Genomic DNA, 23,872 nt, shown 5'->3' on the forward strand with positions numbered 1-23,872 from the left:
CTACGTTGTTGTCTGTGCTTTGCTGCTGGGAATCTGGACTCCTCGCGGCAGTGGGAACTGGAAAAATGCTTTATATTTACAGCTTAGCCTGCCATTGAATCTTACTATGGCAGGAAGGAATGCAACTAGTGTTTTCTCCTTAATTTGAAAAGGGAATGGCAACGAGAAACCTGGACAAGGTCTTTTTAAACTATCATGTCTTTTAGACACAAAATGCTAGAGTAACTCAGCAGCCTGCCCTGCTTAGTTACTCCAGCATTTTGTGTCTATCTTCAGTTTAAAACAGCATCTGCAGTTCCTTCCTACTACACATAAGACTTTTAGAAATACCTTTTATTGCTTTTATAAGCTTTCCTTGTGCAAAAATACTCTTAACTCCCCCAGAATATTTCTTAATTTTTTTAATTGCTTTTGTATTTTCACTTTTAAAAGTTGTTTATGAATATGTGACAAACAGCATTGTTCCTTGCATTGTTTTTTTGAAGAGTTTTTTCTCTCCAAAAATCAACTTGATTCTGAATATAAAATTTGTACAAAATAAACACTTTGCAAGAATGCTTTAGACATTCTTGGTGTCGATACATTCAGCAGCCTTCATACTCAGTAGTGTTTGCAGCTATCTTTAAACACTAGGGCCCTAGTGAGACCGCACCTGGAGTACTGTGTGCAGTTTTGGTCTCCAAATTTGAGGAAGGATATTCTTGCTATTGAGGGCGTGCAGCGTAGGTTTACTAGGTTAATTCCCGGAATGGCGGGACTGTCATATGTTGAAAGACTGGAGTGACTAGGCTTGTATACACAGGAATTTAGAAGGATGAGAGGGGATCTTATCGAAACATATAAGATTATTAAGGGATTGGACACGTTAGAGGCAGGAAACATGTTCCCAATGTTGGGGGAGTCCAGAACAAGGGGCCACAGTTTAAGAATAAGGGGTAGGCCATTTAGAACGGAGATGAGGAAAAACTTTTTCAGTCAGAGAGTTGTGAATCTGTGGAATTCTCTGCCTCAGAGGGCAGTGGAGGCCAATTCTCTGAATGCTTTCAAGAGAGAGCTAGATAGAGCTCTTAAGGATAGCGGAGTCAGGGGGTATGGGGAGAAGGCAGGAACGGGGTACTGATTGAGAATGATCAGCCATGATCACATTGAATGGCGGTGCTGGTTCGAAGGGCCGATTGGCCTCCTCCTGCACCTATTGTCTATTGTCTATTGTCACTCATGTTGCCCACCGGGGTGATATACCTCCCCTTGCTTGAGAGGTGTTCCCACCGGTCTCTGCCCATCAATGATCAATAGCAGAAGGACCCTAGACTGCGGTCCTCCCCCACAGAGCCTTGGCGTTGGCTCTGAGAGCCACCGAATAATAGTCATGCAGCGTGGAAACAGGCCCACCAGCTCAACTTGCACAGACAAACATGTCCCATCTACACTAATCCCACCTGCCTGTGTTTGCCCCATCTATATACTAAAACTCTGGTTTGTTTGTTTGTTTGTTCCTGAACTACAGCCAAAACGGTACACGATAGCGTGGCAATTTTAGGCCCACCTTACTCAACGTCGTTCCTTTGGAGGAAGTTTCATTGAAATTGGTGTTATATTTTTTAAGTTATTCAGATTTTAAAGTTTAAATCTATCTCCTAGGGATGGAGGGAGGGAGGGAGGGAGTGAGGGGAGGATAAGGGGGGTTGAGGGGGATGGAGTGTGGGGGACGGGAAGGGGGGAAGGGAGGGGAGGGGGGAGTGAAGGAGGGAGGGGGAGGGAGGGGAGGGGGGGAGAGGAGGGGGGAGAGGGTGCTGCACGAATGCAGGAGAGGTTTGGGCCCAACGGGTCCACTTGGTCTAGTATTCCTCTAAACCTATCCTATTCATGTACCTCTGTAAATGTTTCTGAAACGTTGCGATAGTACCTGCCTCAACCACTGCCCGATGGACTGATGGACAATGGTGTTGGTCCGGAAGAACTTTTGCACAAGGACAAGTGGTGCGGCAATGTCCAGCTGACAGGCACATTGCACGGCATTAGAGCCAGACCCAATTATCCCAAAACCGGGAGCAAGCAGAACCTCAGCAGGTAATGACATTTGGTGCCCACATGCTTTGCCTCTCCGCACAGCCTGATGCAGCCACACATGAAGGCGTCCTTCAGGAAGGCGACATTGGGCACGCGTTTTCCCCCGTTGTCTGCAGACTTGTGCAGGGTGACCTGTTGGACCAGCTCCATCTTTGATCCCCGGATTAACTAGATGATGACACAGGTGATCGCTGAGGCAGAGGAGTGACAGACGGGCCACATTTGCAGCAAGTACAGCAGTCCCGAGAGCATCTCACACCTGATGACCACATTTCTTTCCATTATCGAGAGGGAGCGCTGCTTTCACGGCTCCAATTTTCGTTTGACGGTGGCGATCTGCTCCAGCCAATTCTTGTGGAACACCTCAGCCCCTCCGAACCAGATCCCCAGCACCTTCAGGTTGTCAGATCTGATGGTGAAGGGGACAGAAGGCCAGTCAGAGCGGCTCGGTGGCGCAGCGGTAGAGTTGCTGCCTTACAGCGCTTGCAGCACCAGAGACCCGGGTTCAATCCTGACTACGGGTGCTGTCTGTACGCAGTTTGTACGTTCTCCCCGCGATCACGTGGGCCGAAGGGCCTGTTTCTGCGCTGTGTCTCTAAAACTAAAACTATAAACGAGGTTGCTGACGAGCACGGCCTCACTCTTTCTGCGATTGACTCTGGCTCTCAATGTCTATTCAAACTGATTGCAGGTGCTGATCAATCTGCCGACTACTCATGGATCTGTGTAGAAGATGCAACGTCGCCCACGTTCAGGAAGGTTTCGATCCGAGTGACCCCACTGCCCGGAAATGTCACCCCTCCTATGCTCTCATCCCTCCTGATGGATTCAACAAAGGGTTCTATAGGGCACACAGACAAGAGCTCTTACCATCTGACTAAGGCAGGGCTATGCTTTAGCCAGTTGTATGTGTTCTGTTCGTCGCATTAGAGACGGAGCCTGTCTGACCACCCCATGCGATCTCATCGTGACACAGAGGGCACTTTCAATATGCAGAGCCGCACTGCAGATACATTCTGGCGTTCATTAGGATTTCCTGCTGGGAAGATTATAATCTTTCCCCAAACGGTCATCAGCAAATGCAGATGGTTCACTGCTCGCTACAAATTCAGCCCTAGGTTTAAAGATAACGTCCTAACCTATAACCAGTGCTGGTCCCATGCACCCAAAGCCCTAGTCCTTCTTGCTGTAAGCGTGGTGGGTTCTGGCGGTGCTGACAGAGTAGTCCGGGGAAGTAACAGGAGTGCATTTTGTAGACAACAGACACCGCAGCCCCACTGTAACCATGGCATGGGCAATGAACGTTTAGGGTGGTAGATGGGGCTTCAACCAGGTCAACTACATTTCTGGTATTATGTTGAGCTGCTAAGAGTCATAGAGTCATAGAGTGATAGTGTCGAAACAGGCCCTTCAGCCCAACTTGCCCACACCGGCCAACATGTCCCAGCTACACTAGTCCCACCTTCCTGCGCTTGGTCCGTATCCCTCCTAACCTGTCCTATCCATGTACCTGTCTGTTTCTTAATTGTTGGGATAGTCCCAGCCTCAACTACCTCATCTGGCAGCTTGTTCCACACACCCACCACCCTTGTGTGAAAACCCTACCCCTCAGATTCCTATTAAATCTTTCCCACTACACATTGAACCTACTGTATGTCCTCTGGTTCTCGATTTCCCAATCAGGGCAAGAGACTCTGGGCATCTACCCGATCTAAACCTCTTATGATTTTGTATACTCTATAAGATCACCCCTCATCCTCCTGCGCACCAAGGAATAGAGACCCAGCCTACTCAACCTCTCCCTATAGCTCACACCCTCTAGTCCTGGCAACATCCTTGTAAATCTTTTCTGAACCCTTTCAAGCTTCAAGTCAAGTCAAGTTTATTTGTCACATACATATACAAGATGTGCAGTGAAATGAAAGTGGCAACGCCTGCGGATTGTGCTAAACTACAAAACAGAATAGAAAAAAAATGTTAACACAAAAAAATAATAATACAGTAAATTAAATTAGTCCCTGGTGATATGAGAGTTAACAGTCCTGATGGCCTGTGGGAAGAAACTCCGTCTCATCCTCTCTGTTTTCATAGCGTGACAGCTTGACAACATCTTTCCAAAACATGGTGCCCATAACTGAACACAATACTCTAAATTCGGTCTCACCAACGTCTTATTCAACTGCAACATGGCCTCCCAACTTCTATACTCTATACTCTGACTGATGAAGGCCAATGTGCCAAACGCTTGAGTGGTGTTGGAACTGCATTCATCCAGGCACATAGAGAGTATTCCATCATGCCCCAGCGTTGAGCTGTGTAGTTGGTTGAAAGGTTTTTCGGTGTTTCACTTGGTGTGGGACATTCAGCCTCTGATCTAATCTGGCTCCAACAATAGCCACAGTATTTATGTTCTGGATCCAATTAAGTTTCTAATCAGCGATACCCCTCTACGTTTTGTGTCAATGTTAACTGCGATACCAACACAGCCCCCAGTATTGCCTTGGTCTGGCAGCGTGCAGGCATAGGCTGCTTCCATTGCCGTGAAGCTATGCATAGAATTGGATATTGTGCAATCATCAGGAAACATCCAAACTTCTGACTCTTAACGATGAAAATAAGTTAATTAATGTAATAGTGAGGATGGTTGGGCCAAGGACAACTGCAGTCCTGGGGCTGGGACACTGCAATAGTAATATACAAATCAGAAGCAAGTTGCAACCATAATAATAAATCCAGTCCCATTTTCGCATCAGCACCTACATTACTTTCATCTTATATCAGCTGATTTGCTGCAGAAGTCATAAGTGATCGGAGCAGAATTAGGCCATTCAGCCCATCAAGTCTACTCCACCATTCGATCATGGCTGATCTATCTCTACCTCCTAACCCCATTCTCCAGCCTTCTCCCCATAACCTCTGACACCTGTACTAATCAATAATCTATCTGTCTTAAAAATATCCACTGATGTAGCCTCCACAGCCTTCTGTGGCAAATAATTCTTCTGGTCCTAGACTCTCCCATTGGCGGAAACATCCTCTCCATATGCACTCTCCATATCGTTAGTTTGAAGAAGGGTCTCGACTCGAAACATTCACCCATTCCTTCCCTCTGGAGATGTTGCCTGCCCCGCTGAGTTAATCCAGCATTTTGTGTCTACCTTCGATTTAAACCACCATCTGCAGTTTTCTTTCCTCCACTCTATCCAAGCCTTTCACTATTCTGTACGTTTCAATGAAGGAATCTCCCCTCATTCTTCTAAACTCCAGCGAGTACAAGTCCTCACCTGACTTCGATACCGCTGGACTTCACCTCTTCAATGCACTACTGGTTGATGTCCATTGTTTTACTTTCAATAAATAACTTCTTCTTCTGTGTTCCAACAAGTGCCAATTCGAGTTCAGCTTTGTCATTACAATGGGCAGCACAGTAGCACAGCTGGTAGGGCTGCTGCTGCTGCCTCACAGCACCAGGAACCCAGGTTCGATCCTGACCTTGGATGCTGTCTGTGTGGAGTTTGCACATTCTTCCTGAGTAGGGGGCTTCCTCCTGGTGCTCTGGTTTCCTCCCACATCCCAAAAGGACATGCGGGTTTATAGGTTAATTAGTCTATATATATTTTTAAAATATTTCCTGATGGGAGTGCATGAGATTACATAGAACTAAGTGTGAACAAGTGATCGATATTCAGGAAGGACGTGGTAGCCGAAGTGCCTGTTTCCTAGATGTATCTCTAAACTAAACTAAAGCTTGCAGAGTTGTGCTGCTTTTTGGTACGTAAAACATGACAGTTCTCATCCATTTCCCCCCCCCCCCCCAAATCTCTCCAATTGTTGCTTTATCTTACTTCTCTTTCACGGCACTATTCTCTGGAATTGCCTCGCAGATTCTTTATACATTGCTTCCTCCCTCTCCTTGAAAAAGCTGTTTCTTTTACCCATGCTCTTTTATCCTTTGTTTGCATTTGTGATGGCTTGTTCAGATTACTTCCATTGATTTGTAAATGTGTGCCTCAAGATCCGTCTGAATAGGTAGCCTGCTTCTTCCAATATCTACAAGACATCATCTCAAACTCAAATTCAATTGCCATTTAAAAACCTCGTCTTCCAGTTTATTTCCAATCCTTTGCATTCCTTCTAACACCATCCAGCCCAACATTCTGTAATACAGTGTCACCTGAAAATCTTGAAATTTTATCTATACTAGTGACCTAAACAAAAACTCCCTGAAAATGGAGGGCTAATTTGGTTATCAGATTATTAGCATGAAATTGGCAGGTTCACAAATTTTATATTTTCTGCACTGCACATTCCCCAGAAAAATACTTCATTTTGTCCTAGCATTCAGTGATGCATTCATGAAAAAATGAAATATCTACCAACACAATGCTTGGAACCATTAAAGAAAAACATGTCTTTATTGGTCATCAATGCTGTTGTAAAGGTCATATTCCAACACCATTCAGAAAAACCTATCTTTGTTCCAGGTGTTTTGTCATGAGAATTATATAACAGAAAAGGATATCCAAAGCGGAAGGAAAAGAAATAACTCGTTTCCATCTCGCAATGAACTTAAAATCTGTGAGAAGCCAAACCCAAGGAGTTTTGAGTCTCACGATCAGGATGCATCAGAGGGAATGAAAGCCGAGTAAGTGAGCCAACCTTCACCTTTCCTTTCACAACTCAGCATGGATCCGGAACAGAATATGGAGCTCTGATTATACCTTTAGGTGGTTTAAGAAGAAAAACACATACTAGAAATATGGGCTGTCATTTTGAGCATGAGATAAATAACATCTGTTGAATGTCTCCAAAAGGACAGCACCACAGTGCTGTCAGCCTGGTTTTTATATGATCAAACTTTCAGACTCACATCAAGTGGTGCTCCTGCAAAGTGACACAGTGTGTAAACATTGATAATGTGCGTGTGGGCCTCTGCATTTATTGACCACTTGGATAACAGGATAGTGAGCCACATTTCTTCGTCCAGTTGAAATTGCTCGATGGGCATGTAATAGCACAGACAGAAAGACAAACAATGTCAGCACAATGTTGATATTTAATTTGAGATTGACAGTCATCCATTTACAGTCATTAGGAATATGGACAATGGTATATTGAACTCTTATTACCACAGCAGGCTTCTGCCATTGCAAATACAGAGATAATATTCACATATTGCAATGGTCATTCAAGAATCCCCCCACTTTCTGGCACAATTCAGATTCAGGTACACGATTGCAAGTAGCCCTTGTCAAAGTCCACTTTGTAGATAAGAATCTAGCAAATGAGTGGGATCATCTTTATATCTGGAGGGCACTGCTGGTGTCCTCACTCATGTTTCATATGTGCTTTCTGAAAACCAAAGTTAAATCTGTTATATCCAAGCAGTTTATGCTGTTCCAGTCAACATGTTAGTTATTCTGTCTTGTAACTTTTATCCACAGAATTGTACGTAAATATCTTAAACCACAAGGCCGGAATCAGAATACTGAAAACCCCGTGAGCTGTTTTGTACCCTTAAACATTGATGACATTCTCCCAAAAAGCAATATTTTGGTAAGTGTATTACTAAACAATGGACAAAATTCTATTGATGAAGAATGCCAAATATAAAATATTTGAGTTATACATTTCAAATATCCATGACGAGTTCTGGGTGGTACTTGTTCTGCCTAACGTAAAGATTCAGGAATAGCCCGCTGAGAGAATCATTCTTAAAAGGTTAATTTTAATTAGCAAAGGTCAGTGGCAAGCTAACAGTACTCATCAAGTCCTAGCCTTTTTTGTCAGTCAGGTAACTCCAGCGCATGGAGATGCTGGAATCTGGAGAGAGAAAAAAAATATATAAACTGCTAGGGGAACTCAGCAGGTTGAGCAGCATCAATGGGGAGGAAAGGAATTGGCAAACCCAAAACATCAACAATTCCTTTCTCTCCAGCAGATAGACAAAAGACTGGAGTAACTCAGCATGTCAGTCAGCATCTCTGAAGAAAAATGAGTTCCTCCAGCAGTTTTGTTAATAAACACCAGGGCATAATTTTGCACAGTCACTCAGCATCGGACCAAATTGGGATTTCAATCTTGCAGAGTCAGGAAAATCATGTCAGAAAATGAGAATGGTACTTTTCCCCTCTCTTCCTGAAAGCTCACACCATAGATGGCTTGATCTTTGAAAAGTGCTTGTCACTGACCTTGAATAAAGTTCCCAAAGGATAAAATAACTGTGTTAGCCAATTGTTTTTAATACATATATTTTCTCCCCACAGGTAGCAAAACGTCCCAGCAGCCTCTGGACAAATTATGTAACTGAGGAATGAGTGATTCCAGGAAGTTAAAACAGATCCGCCAAGCATGATTTGACAACATCAACTCTTTAAAGTACTTAAGGAAATTGATGAATTAAGTGATGCTATAATTACTTTATGGATTACGACTAATATATTAGCAGTGGCTTAAACCCATTGCTTTAGGTTCATACAACTAACATGTGTCAGTTAATGCAAACAGTTCAGAAATCCAATCAATTGTGCTTTATACCTAGAAATATACAATCTTGGCCAATGGCCTAAGACCAAGTTTACTGTCACACCAACTTATTCCATAGATGTAATCAAAATTTAAGACATTAAAATATCAATATTTATCAGATTAACTGCAAGAATAGTCAATGGGGTAATCATTTGAAGTTACAATGTTCTCAAAATATGTAAATACAACATTAATATACAAGATATTACCTACATCTGAAAGTGAGAACTTTGGATTTCAGCATTTAGTTTGGTATTCTTGATCTCTGCATACCGAAGAAAGTTGACCATCCTTCATTCAACTCTATAAAAGTCAATAAATTGCAATAATGTGTCAATACTTAACCCCATTCATTGTTGTTATTTCTTCACTTAATGTCAACTTTAAATATTGATGCAAGGTCTGAAGTCAGAATTAGATGAATTTGGGTATTTAAAAAAAGGTTAATTATATAATTCAGTGGCTTCAGAGCACGATGTCCCAGGGTCAATTAACACTGGATTAGATTGAGATTCTATTCTTGCAGGGTCAGGAAAATCATGCAAAAAAACGATCATGGTATTTTAATATTGTCTCCTCCCGAAAGCTCACAAAGATAGCTTGATCTTTGAAAAGTGCTCGTCGCTGACCTTGTAGAAAGCTCCCAACAAAAGATAAAAGCATAAAGAGCAGTTTATTCAATTGCGTTTATTACACACACTTTCCTTCCCACCTCCCACACTCCCCAGAAGCGAAGCATCTCAGTAGTTGAGCTTTGAATCATGTTTAACTCAGGAATGCAATCAGGACAATGGAGATGCTGCTCCCTACGTTAAGCTGGTCAAAGATGTAAAATTAAACCAAGATGGAGAGTTGCTTAAGTAAAGATACACATTACAAGTCCTTTTTTTAAAGGGAAGAGGTTCCAAGCATTATGGAGGGACAATTCCGTGTGCAATTCCAAGAAATTCCAAACTCGAGAGGCAGCTGGGGTCATAAAGTCATAAGTGATAGGAGCAGAATTAGGCCATTCAGCCCCTCAAGTCTGTTGGGGAGTTAGGTGGACAACTTAGCATTTCCCCAACAGCCAAAATAAGTGCTGGGTGAAGCATTGCATCCATTTATCCAGGGTAAAAAGGACTCTGAGACATCCAGAGTTGTGGTTCACATTAGAACTGACAATTTGGGATAGAAAGAACTCAAGACCCAACAGTCAGAGTTGCAGAAGGCAGGAATAAAATTACCATTATACATTCTATTTGAAAACTCTGAAGTATTATGAACTTGTGAGAATTTAAAATAGGAATATCAGAATTGGCAAGACAAGATAAAAAGTTATGAGGAGGAGGCACTCAAAAGCTGAGCTGGTTATGCTTCATCATCAAATCCCCTGATCAGAATGGGATTCTGAGAATGGGGAATAATTTTGGTTGCTGAAGGCTGTGAAATAGTCTTTCAATATTCCTTGCACCCAGGGAAGGTGCTTGGTATCCAGAAAATAGCAAAAATCCTTGTTCAAGAAGGAATGCAGCTATACTACGTAATTATGGATCACTCAGATTTACTTTAGTTTTGGAGAAGCTTTGAGAGAATAATGATGAAACAGTATCATTAACTATCAAAAGTGCAGCAGAGGTGTGGACGTTAGCATTACTGCCCCACAGTTCCAGAGACTGAGGTTTGATCATGACCCAAGATGCCATCTCTGCAGAGTTTATGGCATCATCTCTGCAACCATATGGATTTCCTTCCTCTGCTCTGGTTTCCTCCAGCACATCTTTGGGACTGGCTGTGGTAACCTACCCAATTGTTTAGGTTAACTGGCAAAAGTACCGACATGGACATGTGCGAGAGGGAATGTGTTGCAAGCGTACAGAGAAATAAGGAGGGAGGGAATGGGACCAGAGAAAGAGACGGACAAGAGACTGTTGATGCCAAAACCCTGAGCAAAAGACAAAGTGCTGGAGGAACTCAAGCAGCATCTGTGAAGGAAAATGAACAGTCGATGCTTTGGGTCTGTACCCTTCTTCAGACTCTGGAATGGAACTGATAAGATTGCTCGCCTGGACATTGGCAGTGGGAAAAATGACCTTTGTATCAGGACATGATTAGATGTATTTTTCGAGTTAATAAGAGGATAGCATGGATTTGTTAAGGGCAAATCATGTTTGACTAAAATGTTCAACCCTGAAAGTGGCAACAGTTGGGAGGAATATAATAGATCAAGACGGCACAGGTGGGCTGTCTGAATGGGTAGATTCAATATAATATACAGAAGTGTGAAGTGACACGCGTTTCCAGAATGAATGGGGAAAGAAAATATAGAATACATGGCAATTATACAAGACATTCATTAACAGATGAATATGGGTGCATATGCATTTTCAAGGATTGATGCACAACAGTGTATTGGGAATCTCTACAGTCTAAACAAGGGTCCTGACCCGAAACGTCACCCATCCATTTTCTCCAGCAATGCTGCCTGACCCGCTGAGTTGCTCCAGCACTTTGTGTCTATCTTTAAGAATGTGAAGTCCAATAAAGATTTAGCAGAATGTCCAAGGGGTATGATTTGGCTGGAGGCTGTTATCCTGGAGGAAAGGTAGTTAAGAGATTTGGCAGAGATGTGCAAGATCGCAACATATTTAGATTAAGTAACCAGATATCCAGCTCGGAACCAAGACTAATAGGATTCCTCCACAAGGATCTGGCAAGGCTTTGATGCCTTAAATACCAAAACAATTCTATGATCATAGCTAGGTGACAAGCATTTAGTTACGACCACAATGTACGGAAAAGCTTTCTGCAGATTGTACAGCTAGTTATCCTCATGATTAGTGCACTTGTGGAAGCTGCAGTATGGCAAAGATTAGAATAGCTGTGCAGCACAACAACCTTTAGGCGTTCATTGACGCACATCAATGTTCCTGATAGGTATTCCTTGATGCACACCACAATGTTTGGGATGGGTATTCCTTAACTCACACTACAAGGTTCTTGATATTGCAAATTAAATAGCATGTAGTTTTACTTGTATTAGTGTTATTGCATTTGTATATTAATGTTTTGAGAACGTATTGTTATTGATGACAAGAAATTAGAAAGTGCACACGATTTCAAGGGTCAAAATCTGTATAAAAAGTCGACCGTTCTGAGTGGCATTTCAGAGTACAGTAACTGGAACTGTGCTCTCATTGTGTACGTAAATAAATTGTGACTGGAAAACAGATACAAGTTGTCAAGAGTCCAGTTGATTGGCAACGACACACTTGCTTGCAGACTCATTATTCCATTTGTACACCAGAATAACTAAACAATAGCCAAAACTCAGTAGACGGAAATCATATTGAATGTTTACTAATTGTTACAGAAAGTGGGCTTGCTATAATCACTCACTGGATAGCATGTTATGTTAGATACAAAGATCCATCTGGACATTGGTCACTCCTCACAAGGACAGAAGAGTATGGTAGGACTAACCTGCAAGATGATCAGAATTCTGGATAACCTCTTCAATTGTCTAAATAAATAAATAAATAAAATTGTTGTCATGCATCTGAACGTTTGTAGCCTACGTTTAGCAAGAACCAGCGAAAGGTTTCATAGCACTAAAATCTAAAAATTGTCCATGGTCTCACCGTAGAGAATTCAGTTTTGCAGCTTGGAAACAAGCCTTTCGTCCCAGCGACTCAACACCAACCATTGATCACCTGTACAGCCTAGTTCTATGTTGTCCCACTTTCTTATCCACAGCCCTGCACACCAGGCACAATTTATAGTGGTCAAGTTAACTAAAAAGGCAATACGGGGAGAAAAGATGAGGTACGAGGGTAAACTAGCCAATAATATAAAGGAGGATAGCAAAAGTTTTTTTAGGTACGTGAAGAGGAAAAAAATAGTCAAGGCAAATGTGGGTCCCTTGAAGACAGAAGCAGGGGAATTTATTATGGGGAACAAAGAAATGGCAGACGAGTTAAACCGTTACTTTGGATCTGTCTTCACTGAGGAAGATACACACAATCTCCCAAATGTTCTAAGGGCCGGAGAACCTAGGGTGATGGAGGAACTGAAGGAAATCCACATTAGGCAGGAAATGGTTTTGGGTAGACTGATGGGACTGAAGGCTGATAAATCCCCAGGGCCTGATGGTCTGCATCCCAGAGTACTTAAGGAGGTGGCTCTAGAAATAGTGGAAGCATTGGAGATCATTTTTCAATGTTCTATAGATTCAGGATCAGTTCCTGTGGATTGGAGGATAGCAAATGTTATCCCACTTTTTAAGAAAGGAGGGAGAGAGAAAACGGGGAATTATAGACCAGTTAGTCTGACATCAGTGGTGGGGAAGATGCTGGAGTCAATTATAAAAGACGAAATTGCTGAGCATTTGGATAGCAGTAACGGGATCATTCCGAGTCAGCATGGATTTACGAAGGGGAAATCATGCTTGACAAATCTACTGGAATTTTTTGAGGATGTAACTAGGAAAATTGACAAGGGAGAGTCAGTGGATGTGGTGTACCTCGACTTTCAGAAAGCCTTCGACAAGGTCCCACATAGGAGATTAGTGGGCAAAATTAGGGCACATGGTATTGGGGGTAGGGTACTGACATGGATAGAAAATTGGTTGACAGACAGAAAGCAAAGAGTGGGGATAAATGGGTCCCTTTCGGAATGGCAGGCAGTGACCAGTGGGGTACCGCAAGGTTCGGTGCTGGGACCCCAGCTATTTACGATATACATTAATGACTTAGACGAAGGGATTAAAAGTACCATTAGCAAATTTGCAGATGATACTAAGTTGGGGGGTAGTGTGAATTGTGAGGAAGATGCAATAAGGCTGCAGGGTGACTTGGACAGGTTGTGTGAGTGGGCGGATACATGGCAGATGCAGTTTAATGTAGATAAGTGTGAGGTTATTCACTTTGGAAGTAAGAATAGAAAGGCAGATTATTATCTGAATGGTGTCAAGTTAGGAGGAGGGGGAGTTCAACGAGATCTGGGTGTCCTAGTGCATCAGTCAATGAAAGGAAGCATGCAGGTACAGCAGGCAGTGAAGAAAGCCAATGGAATGTTGGCCTTCGTAACAAGAGGAGTTGAGTATAGGAGCAAAGAGGTCCTTCTACAGTTGTACCGGGCCCTGGTGAGACCGCACCTGGAGTACTGTGTGCAGTTTTGGTCTCCAAATTTGAGGAAGGATATTCTTGCTATGGAGGGCGTGCAGCGTAGGTTCACTAGGTTAATTCCCGGAATGGCGGGACTGTCGTATGTTGAAAGGCTGGAGCGATTGGGCTTGTATACACTGGAATTTAGAAGGATATGGGGGGATCTTATTGAAACATATAAGATAATTAGGGGATTGGACACATTAGAGGCAGATAACATGTTCCCAATGTTAGGGGAGTCCAGAACAAGGGGCCACAGTTTGAGAATAAGGGGTAGGCCATTTAGAACGGAGATGAGGAAGAACTTTTTCAGTCAGAGGGTGGTGAAGGTGTGGAATTCTCTGCCTCAGAAGGCAGTGGAGGCCAGTTCGTTGGATGCTTTCAAGAGAGAGCTGGATAGAGCTCTTGAGGATAGCGGAGTGAGGGGGTATGGGGAGAAGGCAGGAACGGGGTACTGATTGAGTGATCAGCCATGATCGCATTGAATGGCGGTGCTGGCTCGAAGGGCTGAATGGCCTACTCCTGCACCTATTGTCTATTGTCTATTGTCTATTGTCAATTAACATAGGCAAGTCTTTGGGAAGTGGGTGCGTCCAGAGGAAATTCACGCGGTCACGGGGAAAAGATGCAAACTCCAAACCAGGGTCTTTGACACCATCAGCTGTGGCAACATGCCGCCCCTTAATAATTTCTGCAATTTAGTCTCTTGGCTTCTTCGCGATCACCACCGTTGGGAACTATGGTTTCAGCCACAGAGGCCCACGTTACAAGAGCAGCAGAGGTCATGCGAGCTGCCGTATGCGACTCACCTCCTGCCTACCTAAGATCTTTCTGCCATTTACAATTCAAAATTTGGGAATGCGACAGAATACTATCCATTTGCCAGATTGAATACATCTCCAACAAATAAGAATCGCAATGCTATTCAGACAACACAACCGTTATAATTGGTGTTAGACCAAGCGGACCCGTTAGGCCCAAACCTCTCCTGCATTGGTGCAGCACCCTCTCCTCCCCCTCCCTCGCTCCCCTCTCTCCCCTTCAACCCCCCTTATCCTCCCTCCTCCCCTCTCCCTCCACCCTCCCCTAGGAGATAGATTTAAATTTTAAAATGTGAATAACTTTAAAAATATAACACCGATTTCAATGAAACTTCTTCCATTAGCACCAAAGGGATGACGGTGAGTAAGGTGGGCCTAAAATTGTCGCGCTATCGTGTACCGTTTTGGCTGTAGTTCAGTAACAAACAAACAAACGAGAGTATTAGTATATAGATTACATCCAACCAGAGCATAGTGCTGGCATCTACAAAAAATGTGTACTCACCTATGCGCCACCTTTATTACCAAGGATGAAAGGGGCAGCAGGGCTATGAGACCATAACCTGCACATTTCCCTCCACATTAAAAATACTCTCTTGAAAATCATAGTGATACAGCACGAAATAGGTCCCTTGTCCCAGAGTCACTGCCAACTAACAAGCACCCATTTACACTAATCCCATTTTATTCTCTCCACAATCCCCTCGACCGTCTCCCCCCTAACTGCCACCTCTCATCAACACACTGGATGTTGCTCTCAAAATTTGATAAGATTTAAAGCTTTTCGGCAATGAATTTGAAATCATTCCAAAAAGAGTTACATGCTGCTGTAATATATTTTATTCATTTTATACATTGTTCTTTGACCATGCTCATTGCAACAAGGCCTTGATTTTCCCTTTGGCTAATGTTTTGTAAATTATTGACAATTCCATCTTTCAGAATTTACTTATTTATCATGCTGACCACTATATTAATTTATTCCAAGGAGTTTTCACCAAAGATGAACTGGCCTAGGTTCACATTATCATACCAATAGCAATTCACATAGCGTAATCAATTACTCTCTGCCTTCAGTCTTGGGCAACTAGTCAAGAGAGTCAAGAGAATTTTATTGTCATATGTCCCAGATTTTTTTCACCCAGAGAGTTGTGAATTTGTGGAATTCTCTGCCACAGAAGGCAGTAGAGGCCAATCCACTGGATGAATTTAAAAGAGAGATAGAACTCTCGGGGCTAGCGGAATCAAGGGATATGGGGAGAAGGCAGGCATGGGTTACTGATTGTGGATGATCAGCCATGATCACAATGAATGGCGGTGCTGGCTCGAAGGGCCAAATGGTCTCCTCCTGCACCTATTTTCTATGTTAGAACAATGAAATTCTTACTTGCAGCAGCGCAACAGAATATGGAAGCATAGTACACTGTAAACAATACAATAAAAAATATATACACTGACATAAAAAAAACTCCATAATAATGCAATAATAGTCTATTTAGTTCAGAAGTTATTTGAGGTTGCAGTTTTTAATAGCCTAATGGCAGCAAATGGCATAATGGCAATCATGTCAGCACAGATCAGTTGGACACAAGTGGGCAACATAATAGTTAAATGTGACCGATTCAAAATGGATTTAAAAGTAGAATTCAGGAAAAAAACTACAGATTTTAATATTAAGCAGATATCGAACTAAATATGGTATATTCTATCACAATATTTCTGACACGTACCTTTTTGAAAGAGACAACCATATGGAGGACAGCTTGGAGCGATAAGTTCATTTGCTGTAAATTCATCAACTCATGCTAAAAATAAAAACAAAGCCCTGTTAACAATCATCTTAATACAAGCCATCGAATAACAGCAGTTGACAAATTGGGAATATGAAGATGGAGTTAAAGGGGAAGCAAATACAGGAGAAATTGCAAAGGACTCTAGAATAAATGGGAAGGAAAGTTCTAGATGGAATAAGAGAGTAAGGTCAGGGCCAATGGTGAGAGGGGAGGTGAATACCGAAGTTAAAGTGTTGTATTTAAATGCGCAAAGTATAAAAAATAAAGTGGATGAGCTTGAGGCTTAGTTAGACATTGGCAAGTAAGACGTTGTGGGAATTACAGAAACATGGCTACAAGAGGACAAAGTGCTAGGAACTGAATATTCAGGGGTATACAACCTATCGAAAAGACAGACAGGTGGGCAGAGGGGGTGGGTTGCTCTGTTGGTAAGTAATGATATTCACTCCCTTGCAAGGGGTGACATAGAATCAGGAGATATAGAATCAGTATGGATAGAAATGAGAAATTGTAAGGATAAAACGACCCTAATGGGAGTTATCTACAGGCCCCCAAACAGTAGGCTCGACATAGGGTGCAAGTTGAATCAAGAGCTAAAATTGGCATGTCGAAAATGTAATGCTACGGTGGTTATGGGAGATTTCAACATGCAGGTAGACTGGGAAAATCAGGTTGGTACTGGACCCCAGGAAAGGGAGTTTGTGGAGTGCCTCCGAGATGGATTCTTATAACAGCTTGTACTGGAGCCTACCAGGGAGAAGGCAATTGTGGATTTAGTGTTGAGTAATGAACCTGATTTGAGAAGGGAACTCTAGGTAAAAGAGCCATTAGGAGGCAGTGATCATAATATGATGTTTTAATCTACAAATCGAGAGGGAGAAGGAAAAATCGGAAGTGTCAGTATTACAGTATAGCAAAGGGGATTACAGAGGCATGAGGCAGGAGCTGGCCAGATTTGACTGGAAGGAGACCCTAGCAGGGAAGACGGTGGAACAGCAATGGCAGGTATTCCTGGGAATAATGCAGAAGTTGCAGGATCAATTCATCCCAAAGAGGTGGAAAGATTCTAAGGGGAGTAAGAGGCACCCGTGGCTGACAAGGGAAGTCAGGACAGCATAAAAATAAAAGAGAATAAGTATAACATAGCAAAGAAGAGCAGAAAGCCAGAGGATTGGGACTCTTTTAAAGAGCAACAGAATATAACTAAAAAGGCAATACGGGAAGAAAAGATGAGGTACGAAGGCAAGCTGGCCAATAATATAAAGGAGGATAGTAAAAGCTTCTTTAGGTATGTGAAGAGGAAAAAAATAGTTAAGGCAAATGTGGGTCCCTTGAAGACAGAAACAGGGGAATTTATTACGGGGAACAAGGAAATGGCAGACGAGTTGAACCGGTACTTTGGATCTGTCTTCACTAAGGAAGATACAAACAATCTCCCAGATGTTCTAGTGGCCAGAGATCCTAGGATGACAGAGGAACTGAAGGAAATTCACATTAGGCAGGAAATGGTGTTGGGTAGATTGATGGAACTGAAGGCTGATAAATCCCCAGGGCCTGATGGTCTGCATCCCAGGGTACTTAAGGAGGTGGCTCTACAAATTATGGACGCATTGGTGATCATTTTCCAATGTTCTATAGATTCAGGATCAGTTCCTGTGGATTTGAGGGTAGCTAATGTTATCCCACTTTTTAAGAAAGGAGGGAGAGAGAAAACAGGAAATTATAGACCAGTTAGTCTGACATCAGTGGTGGGGAAGATGCTGGAGTCAATTATAAAAGACGAAATTGCGGAGCATTTGGATAGCAGTAACAGGATCGTTCCGAGTCAGCATGGATTTACGAAGGGGAAATCATGCTTGACTAATCTTCTGGAACTTTTTGAGGATGTAACTAGGAAAATTGGCTGGGGAGAGCAGGTGGATGTAGTGTACCTTGACTTTCAGAAAGCCTTCGACATGGTCCCACATAGATTAGTGTGCAAAATTAGAGAGCATGGTATTGGGGGTAGTGTACTGATATGGATAGAAAATTAGTTGGCAGACAGAAAGCAAAGAGTGGGGATAAATGGGTCCCTTTCAGAATGGCAGGCAGTGACTAGTGGGCTACCGCAAGGCTCGGTGCTGGGACCGCAGCTATTTACAATGTACATTAATGACTTGGATGAAGGGATTAAAAGTAACATTAGCAAATTTGCAGATGACACAAAGCTGGGGGGCAGTGTGAACTGTGAGGAAGATGCTACAAGGTTGGAGGGTGACTTGGACAGGCTGTGTGAGTGGGCAGATGCATGGCAGATGCAGTTTAATGTGGATAAGTGTGAGGTTATCCACTTTGGTGGTAAGAATAGGAAGGCAGATTATTATCTGAATGGTGTCAAGTTAGGAAAAGGGGATGTACAACGAGATCTGGGTGTCCTAGTGCACCAGTCACTGAAAGGAAGCATGCAGGTACAGCAGGCAGTGAAGAAAGCCAATGGAATATTGGCCTTCATAACAAGAGGAGTTGAGTATAGGACCAAAGAGGTCCTTCTACAGTTGTACAGGGCCCTAGCGAGACCGCACCTGGAGTACTGTGTGGAGTTTTGATCTCCAAATTTGAGGAAGGATATTCTTGCTATTGAGGGCGTGCAGCATAGGTTTACTAGGTTAATTCCCGGAATGGCAGGACTGTCGTATGTTGAAAGACTGGAGCGACTAGGCTTATATAGACCGGAATTTAGAAGGATGAGAGGGGATCTTATTGAAACATATAAGATTATTAAAGGGTTGGACACGTTAGAGGCAGGAAACATGTTCCCAATGTTGGGGGAGTCCAGAACCAGGGGCCACAGTTTAAGAATAAGGGGTAGGCCATTTAGAACAGAGATGAGGAAAAACTTTTTCAGTCAGAGAGTTGTAAATCTGTGGAATTCTCTGCCTCAGAAGGCAGTGGAGGCCAGTTCTCTGAATGCTTTCAAGAGAGAGCTAGATAGACCTCTTGAGGATAGCGGAGTCAGGGGGTATGGGGAGAAGGCAGGAACGGGGTACTGATTGAGAATGATCAGCCATGATCACATTGAATGGTGATGTTGGCTCGAAGGGCAGAATGGCCTACTCCTGCACCTATTGTCTATTGTCTACTTCAGTCTGCAAGAATAACACAGCTATACAAAACAAAGTAAGCGACTCAAAAAACTTAAGATGCTGGAATTTTAGTTATAAGGTGATACAGCATGGAAACAGGCCTTTCGGCCCAACTTGCCCACACCGACCAAAATGTCCCAGCTACACTAGTCCCACCTGCACTCGTTTAGTCCATATCCCTCCAAACTTGTCATATCCATGTACCTGTCTGACTGTTTCTTAAACGTTGGGATAGTCCCTGCCTCAACTACCTCCTCTGGCAGCTTGTTCCGTACACCCACAACCCTTTGTGTGAAAATGTTACCCCTCAGATTCCTAGTAAATCTTTTCCCCTTCACCTTAAACGTATGTCTTCTGGTCCTCGATTCACCTACTCTGGGCAAGAGACTCTGCATCTACCCGATATATTCCTCTCATGATTTTATACTCCTCTATAAGATCACCCCTCATCCTCCTTTGCTCCAAGGAATAGAGTCCCAGAACGTGAAAGCCAGATTTAAGAACATCTCTTCCTTGCTCTATCTTGAATGCCTTACCCTCTTCCTGGAGGCACTGCCACATACTCTTACTCTTAACCCTACCTCCGTTATTCGGTTATTTTTACTACTAGAGTCTGCAGTACAATCTTGTACCATTGTGCTTTGCACTCCTCATTGTATTTATTGTTATATTGGTCATTACTATAGAGCTTACTCTGTGAGCTTTGTATGAACAAGGAATTTAATTGCACCCTGGTGTATACAACAACAAACTAACCTGAATCAGTTAAGACTTTTCATGATTTTATGTAACCAAATATCCCCTCAGGTTCCTTTGCCATTCTCGGGAGTTATTCCTTGCGTTTACAAAACCACATCCTCAGAAATGTACCCTGTGCCCCCTCTAGTGCCATCAGATTCTACCTGTAAAGCTCAGGTCTGAAGAAGGGTCTTGACCCGAATCGTCACCCATTCCTTCTCTCTGGAGATGCTGCCTGTCCCGCTGAGTTACTCCAGCATTTTGTGTCTACCTCAGTACTGCTCAGTACTACTACTGCTCTAGTAGTAGTAGTTGTGGCCCAATAACATTTCATACAGTTCTAGCTTGACTGCCCTACTTTTGCATTCTATACCCGAAGTAATAGAGACAAATATTACCCGAATAGAGACAAAAACCATCCTGTTTTCCTTCTCAACCACTGAATGGTCCTGCTACTTTCATGCATTTGTGAAGTCTCAGTCCAAGATTCCATTATACCTCCGTGTAGGAACAAACTGCAGATGCTGGTTTACATTGCAGACACAAAATGCTGGAGTAACTCAGCGGGACAGGCAGCATCTCTGGATAGAAGGAATGGGTGACGTTTCGGGTCATGTCTATCTTTCCATTATACCTTTACACACTTCTTGGTGCCCTATCATTTATCAAATATTCTCTTGCCTGATTTGTTCTCACTCCATAATCTCTGACACCTGCACTAATTAAGAATCTATCTATCTCTGCCTTATAAATATCCATTGACTTGGCCTTCACAGCCTCTGTGGTAAAGAATTCCACAGATTCACCACCCTCTAACAAAAGAAATTTCTCCTCATCTCCTTCCTAAAAGAACATCCTTTAATTCTGAGGCTATGACCTCTAGCCCCAGACTCTCCCACTGGTGGAAACATCCTCTCCACATCCAAGCCTTTCACTATTCTGCATGTTTCAATGAGGTCCCCCCCTCATTCTTCTAAACTCCAGCGAATACAGGCCCAGTGCCAACAAACACTCGTCATAGGTTAACCTACTTATTCCTGGGATCAGTCTTGTAAACCTCCTCTGGACCCTCTCCAGAGCCAGCACATCCTTCTTCAGATATGGTGCCCAAAAGTGCCCACAATATTCCAAGTGCGGCCTTACCAGCACCTTATAGAGCCTCAACATTACATCCCCGGTTTAGTATTCAAGCCCTCTTGAAATAAATGCTATCATTGAGTTTGCTTTCTTTACTACCGATTCGACTTGCAGATTAACATTTTGGGAATCCTGCACCAGCACTCCCAAGTCCCTTTGCACCTCCAATTTCTGGATTCACGCCCCATTTAGAAAATAGTCTACGCCTTTATTCCTACTACCAAAATGCATGATTCCACTTTGTTACACGATATTCCATCTGCCACTTCTCTGCCCACTCTCCCAACCTGTCCAAGTCCTTCTGCAGAGTCCCTGCTTTCTCAAGACCTGCCCCTCCACGTATTTTCGTATCATCCGCAAACTTTGCCAAATAGCAGAATGACACTTCGACCTTCCACTATAATGGCTAAAAAAGGTGCGATTTTCTGTCAAGTTATAAAACGCAGACCTTCGGCATTATCGCCAGCCTCTCTGCATCCAAGACTCCACCCCACACACTCACACTCCCCACTAAACTCCACTCCGCCCCTTCCACCTCTCACTCACTCCATATCCCTCCATTTATCCCCGTCCCTCTTCCCACACACAATCCCCTACACCCGCCCCACACCCCTCTCCCCTCCACAATCCCCCTCTCCCCTCCACACTCCCCCTCTCCCCTCCACACACTCCCCCTCCCCTCCACACACTCCCCCATACCCCTCCTCCTCTCCCAATCCCCTCCGTCACTCCCCCACGCCCCTCCCTCACTCACTCCCCCAGTCCCCCACCCTAACATCACCCCTCCCCCACACACCCCTCCTCTTCCCCTCCCCAGTCCTCCTCTCCCACTCCCCTACCTCTCCCCTCCCTCCCTCCCTCCTCCTCCCATTCCCACTCCTCCGCTGCCTCCTCCCCAATCACTCCACTCCCTCCTCCACTCCCTCCTCCTCCCCTCCCACTCCCCTCCCTACTCTCATCTCCTCCCACCCCTACTCTCACCTCCTCCCCCACTCCCCTCCCTCCTCCTCCCCTCCCCACTCTGCTCTCCTCCCTCCCATTCCCCTCCCCTCCCACTTCCTCCCCCAGTTCCCTCCCTCCACCTGCTCCCCAGTCCCCTCCCTCCCCACTTCCCCTCCCCAATCTCCTCCCTCACTCCCCTCCCTCCTCCTCTCCTTCTCCTTCCCCAACTCCCCTCCCTCCTCCCCAGTCTCCTCCCTCACTCCCCTCCCCTTCACCCCCCTCCATCATCCCCCCACTTCCCCGTCCCTCCCCAGTCCCTCCCTCCTCCCCCACTTCCCCTCCCTCCACCCCCAGTCTCCTCCCTCACTCCGCTCCCCCTTCAATCCCCTCCCTCCTCCCTCCTCCTCCCATTCCCACTCCTCCACTGCCTCTACCCCCCCTCCTCCTCCCACCCCCCACTCTCCTACCACCTCAATAGACAATAAGGTGCAGGAGGAGGCCATTCGGCCCTTCGAGCCAGCAACGCCATTCAATGTGATCATGGCTGATCTCCTCCCACCTACTCTCACCTCCTCCCCCACTTCCTCCTCCCCTCCCCACTTCCCCTCTCTCCTCCTCACCTCACTCCTCCTCCCAGGCCCCTCCCCTCCACTCCCACCTCCTCCCCAGTCCCTTCCCTCCACCTGCTCCCCCAGTCCCCTCCCTCCTCCCTCCTCCCTCCCCTTCCCCTTCTCAGTCACCTCCCTCCTCCCTCCACCCCTCCCCAGTCCCTCCTCCCCTCCCTCTCCTCCCCCACTCCTCTCCCTCTTACTCTCCCTTCCCCTCTCCTTCCCCGCTCTCCCCTCCCCCTCACTCACTCCCCCCCCCCCCCCCCCCCCCCACCAACGTCGTTGCAAAGTGAGCGCGAGCCCGGGGCCGCGCGCATCCTCTCCCCACCCTCAGCAGCTCGCGCTCCCCCTCCTCTCCCGTTGCCGTTGGTGCCGTTGGTGCCGTTGCCGCCCCGGGCCCGGGCCCGGCCCCGCTCGCAGCCGTTGCAGCCGTTCCATCCGCCGCTCTCCTGACAGCCTTCTCGCGCATTTCCCGCCCCTTTTTCTTCGCAGACATTACTGCGTATTTCTTGCGGGAACTTCTCTAAAGCGCTGCAAACTCTCAACAGGCCACCAAGCCGCACGCCGCCACTATCGAACTTGCCGCCAAGCCCCCCCCCCAGTGACCAGAGTCATCAATCCACTCCATCAATCATCGAGAAATTAGCTTTTGAAAAGTCAGAAATGCAACTGGGCCGTTGCTCCGATTGCGTTTTTAAATCAGCATTGCTTTAGACTTTCAGTATTTCATGAGGCAAAACACAGTGAAAATGTAAGGCAGAGCCCAGAGGGTTCAGCAGTACTGATTGGACTTTCAACTTGAAATTTAGATTGTGTTTTTCAGCGAGTATTGGTTTAGGTTTTCAGTGTTTAAGGCAAAAAAACAGTGAAAATGTAAGGCAGAGGGAGCCAGGCTCAGCAGGACTGATTGCACTTTCAACTTGAAATTTGGATTGTGTTTTTAAGCGAGTATTGGTTTAGATTTTCAGTATA

The 23,872-nt window shown here is 44.6% G+C and overlaps 2 protein-coding genes across 4 annotated transcripts in view; one reads left to right on the forward strand and one right to left on the reverse strand.

The window, feature by feature from the left end:
• The window catches only part of LOC144596453 (uncharacterized), a 133,660-nt gene extending 121,887 nt beyond the window's left edge, over positions 1–11,773 (forward strand). For all 3 annotated transcript variants that reach the window (XM_078404719.1, XM_078404722.1, XM_078404720.1), the window contains 3 exons: positions 6,555–6,715; positions 7,515–7,626; positions 8,337–11,773. In XM_078404719.1, coding sequence (XP_078260845.1) covers positions 6,555–6,715; positions 7,515–7,626; positions 8,337–8,387 — 324 coding nt within the window. In that variant the 3' untranslated portion in view covers positions 8,388–11,773. The remainder of the gene's footprint in view (positions 1–6,554; positions 6,716–7,514; positions 7,627–8,336) is intronic.
• On the reverse strand, positions 7,113–23,479 carry LOC144596455 (uncharacterized). The gene is made up of 5 exons (XM_078404724.1): positions 23,229–23,479; positions 16,291–16,365; positions 12,058–12,097; positions 8,812–8,901; positions 7,113–7,422 (listed from the first exon to the last, which is right to left on the reverse strand). Exons 1-4 carry the CDS (start codon positions 23,394–23,396, stop codon positions 8,843–8,845), a joined length of 342 nt encoding a protein of 113 aa, XP_078260850.1. The 5' UTR covers positions 23,397–23,479; the 3' UTR covers positions 7,113–7,422; positions 8,812–8,842.
• Positions 23,480–23,872: the final 393 nt, after the last annotated feature.

The sequence above is a fragment of the Rhinoraja longicauda genome, chromosome 9 (assembly GCF_053455715.1).
Source record: "Rhinoraja longicauda isolate Sanriku21f chromosome 9, sRhiLon1.1, whole genome shotgun sequence".
NCBI lineage: Eukaryota > Metazoa > Chordata > Chondrichthyes > Rajiformes > Arhynchobatidae > Rhinoraja > Rhinoraja longicauda.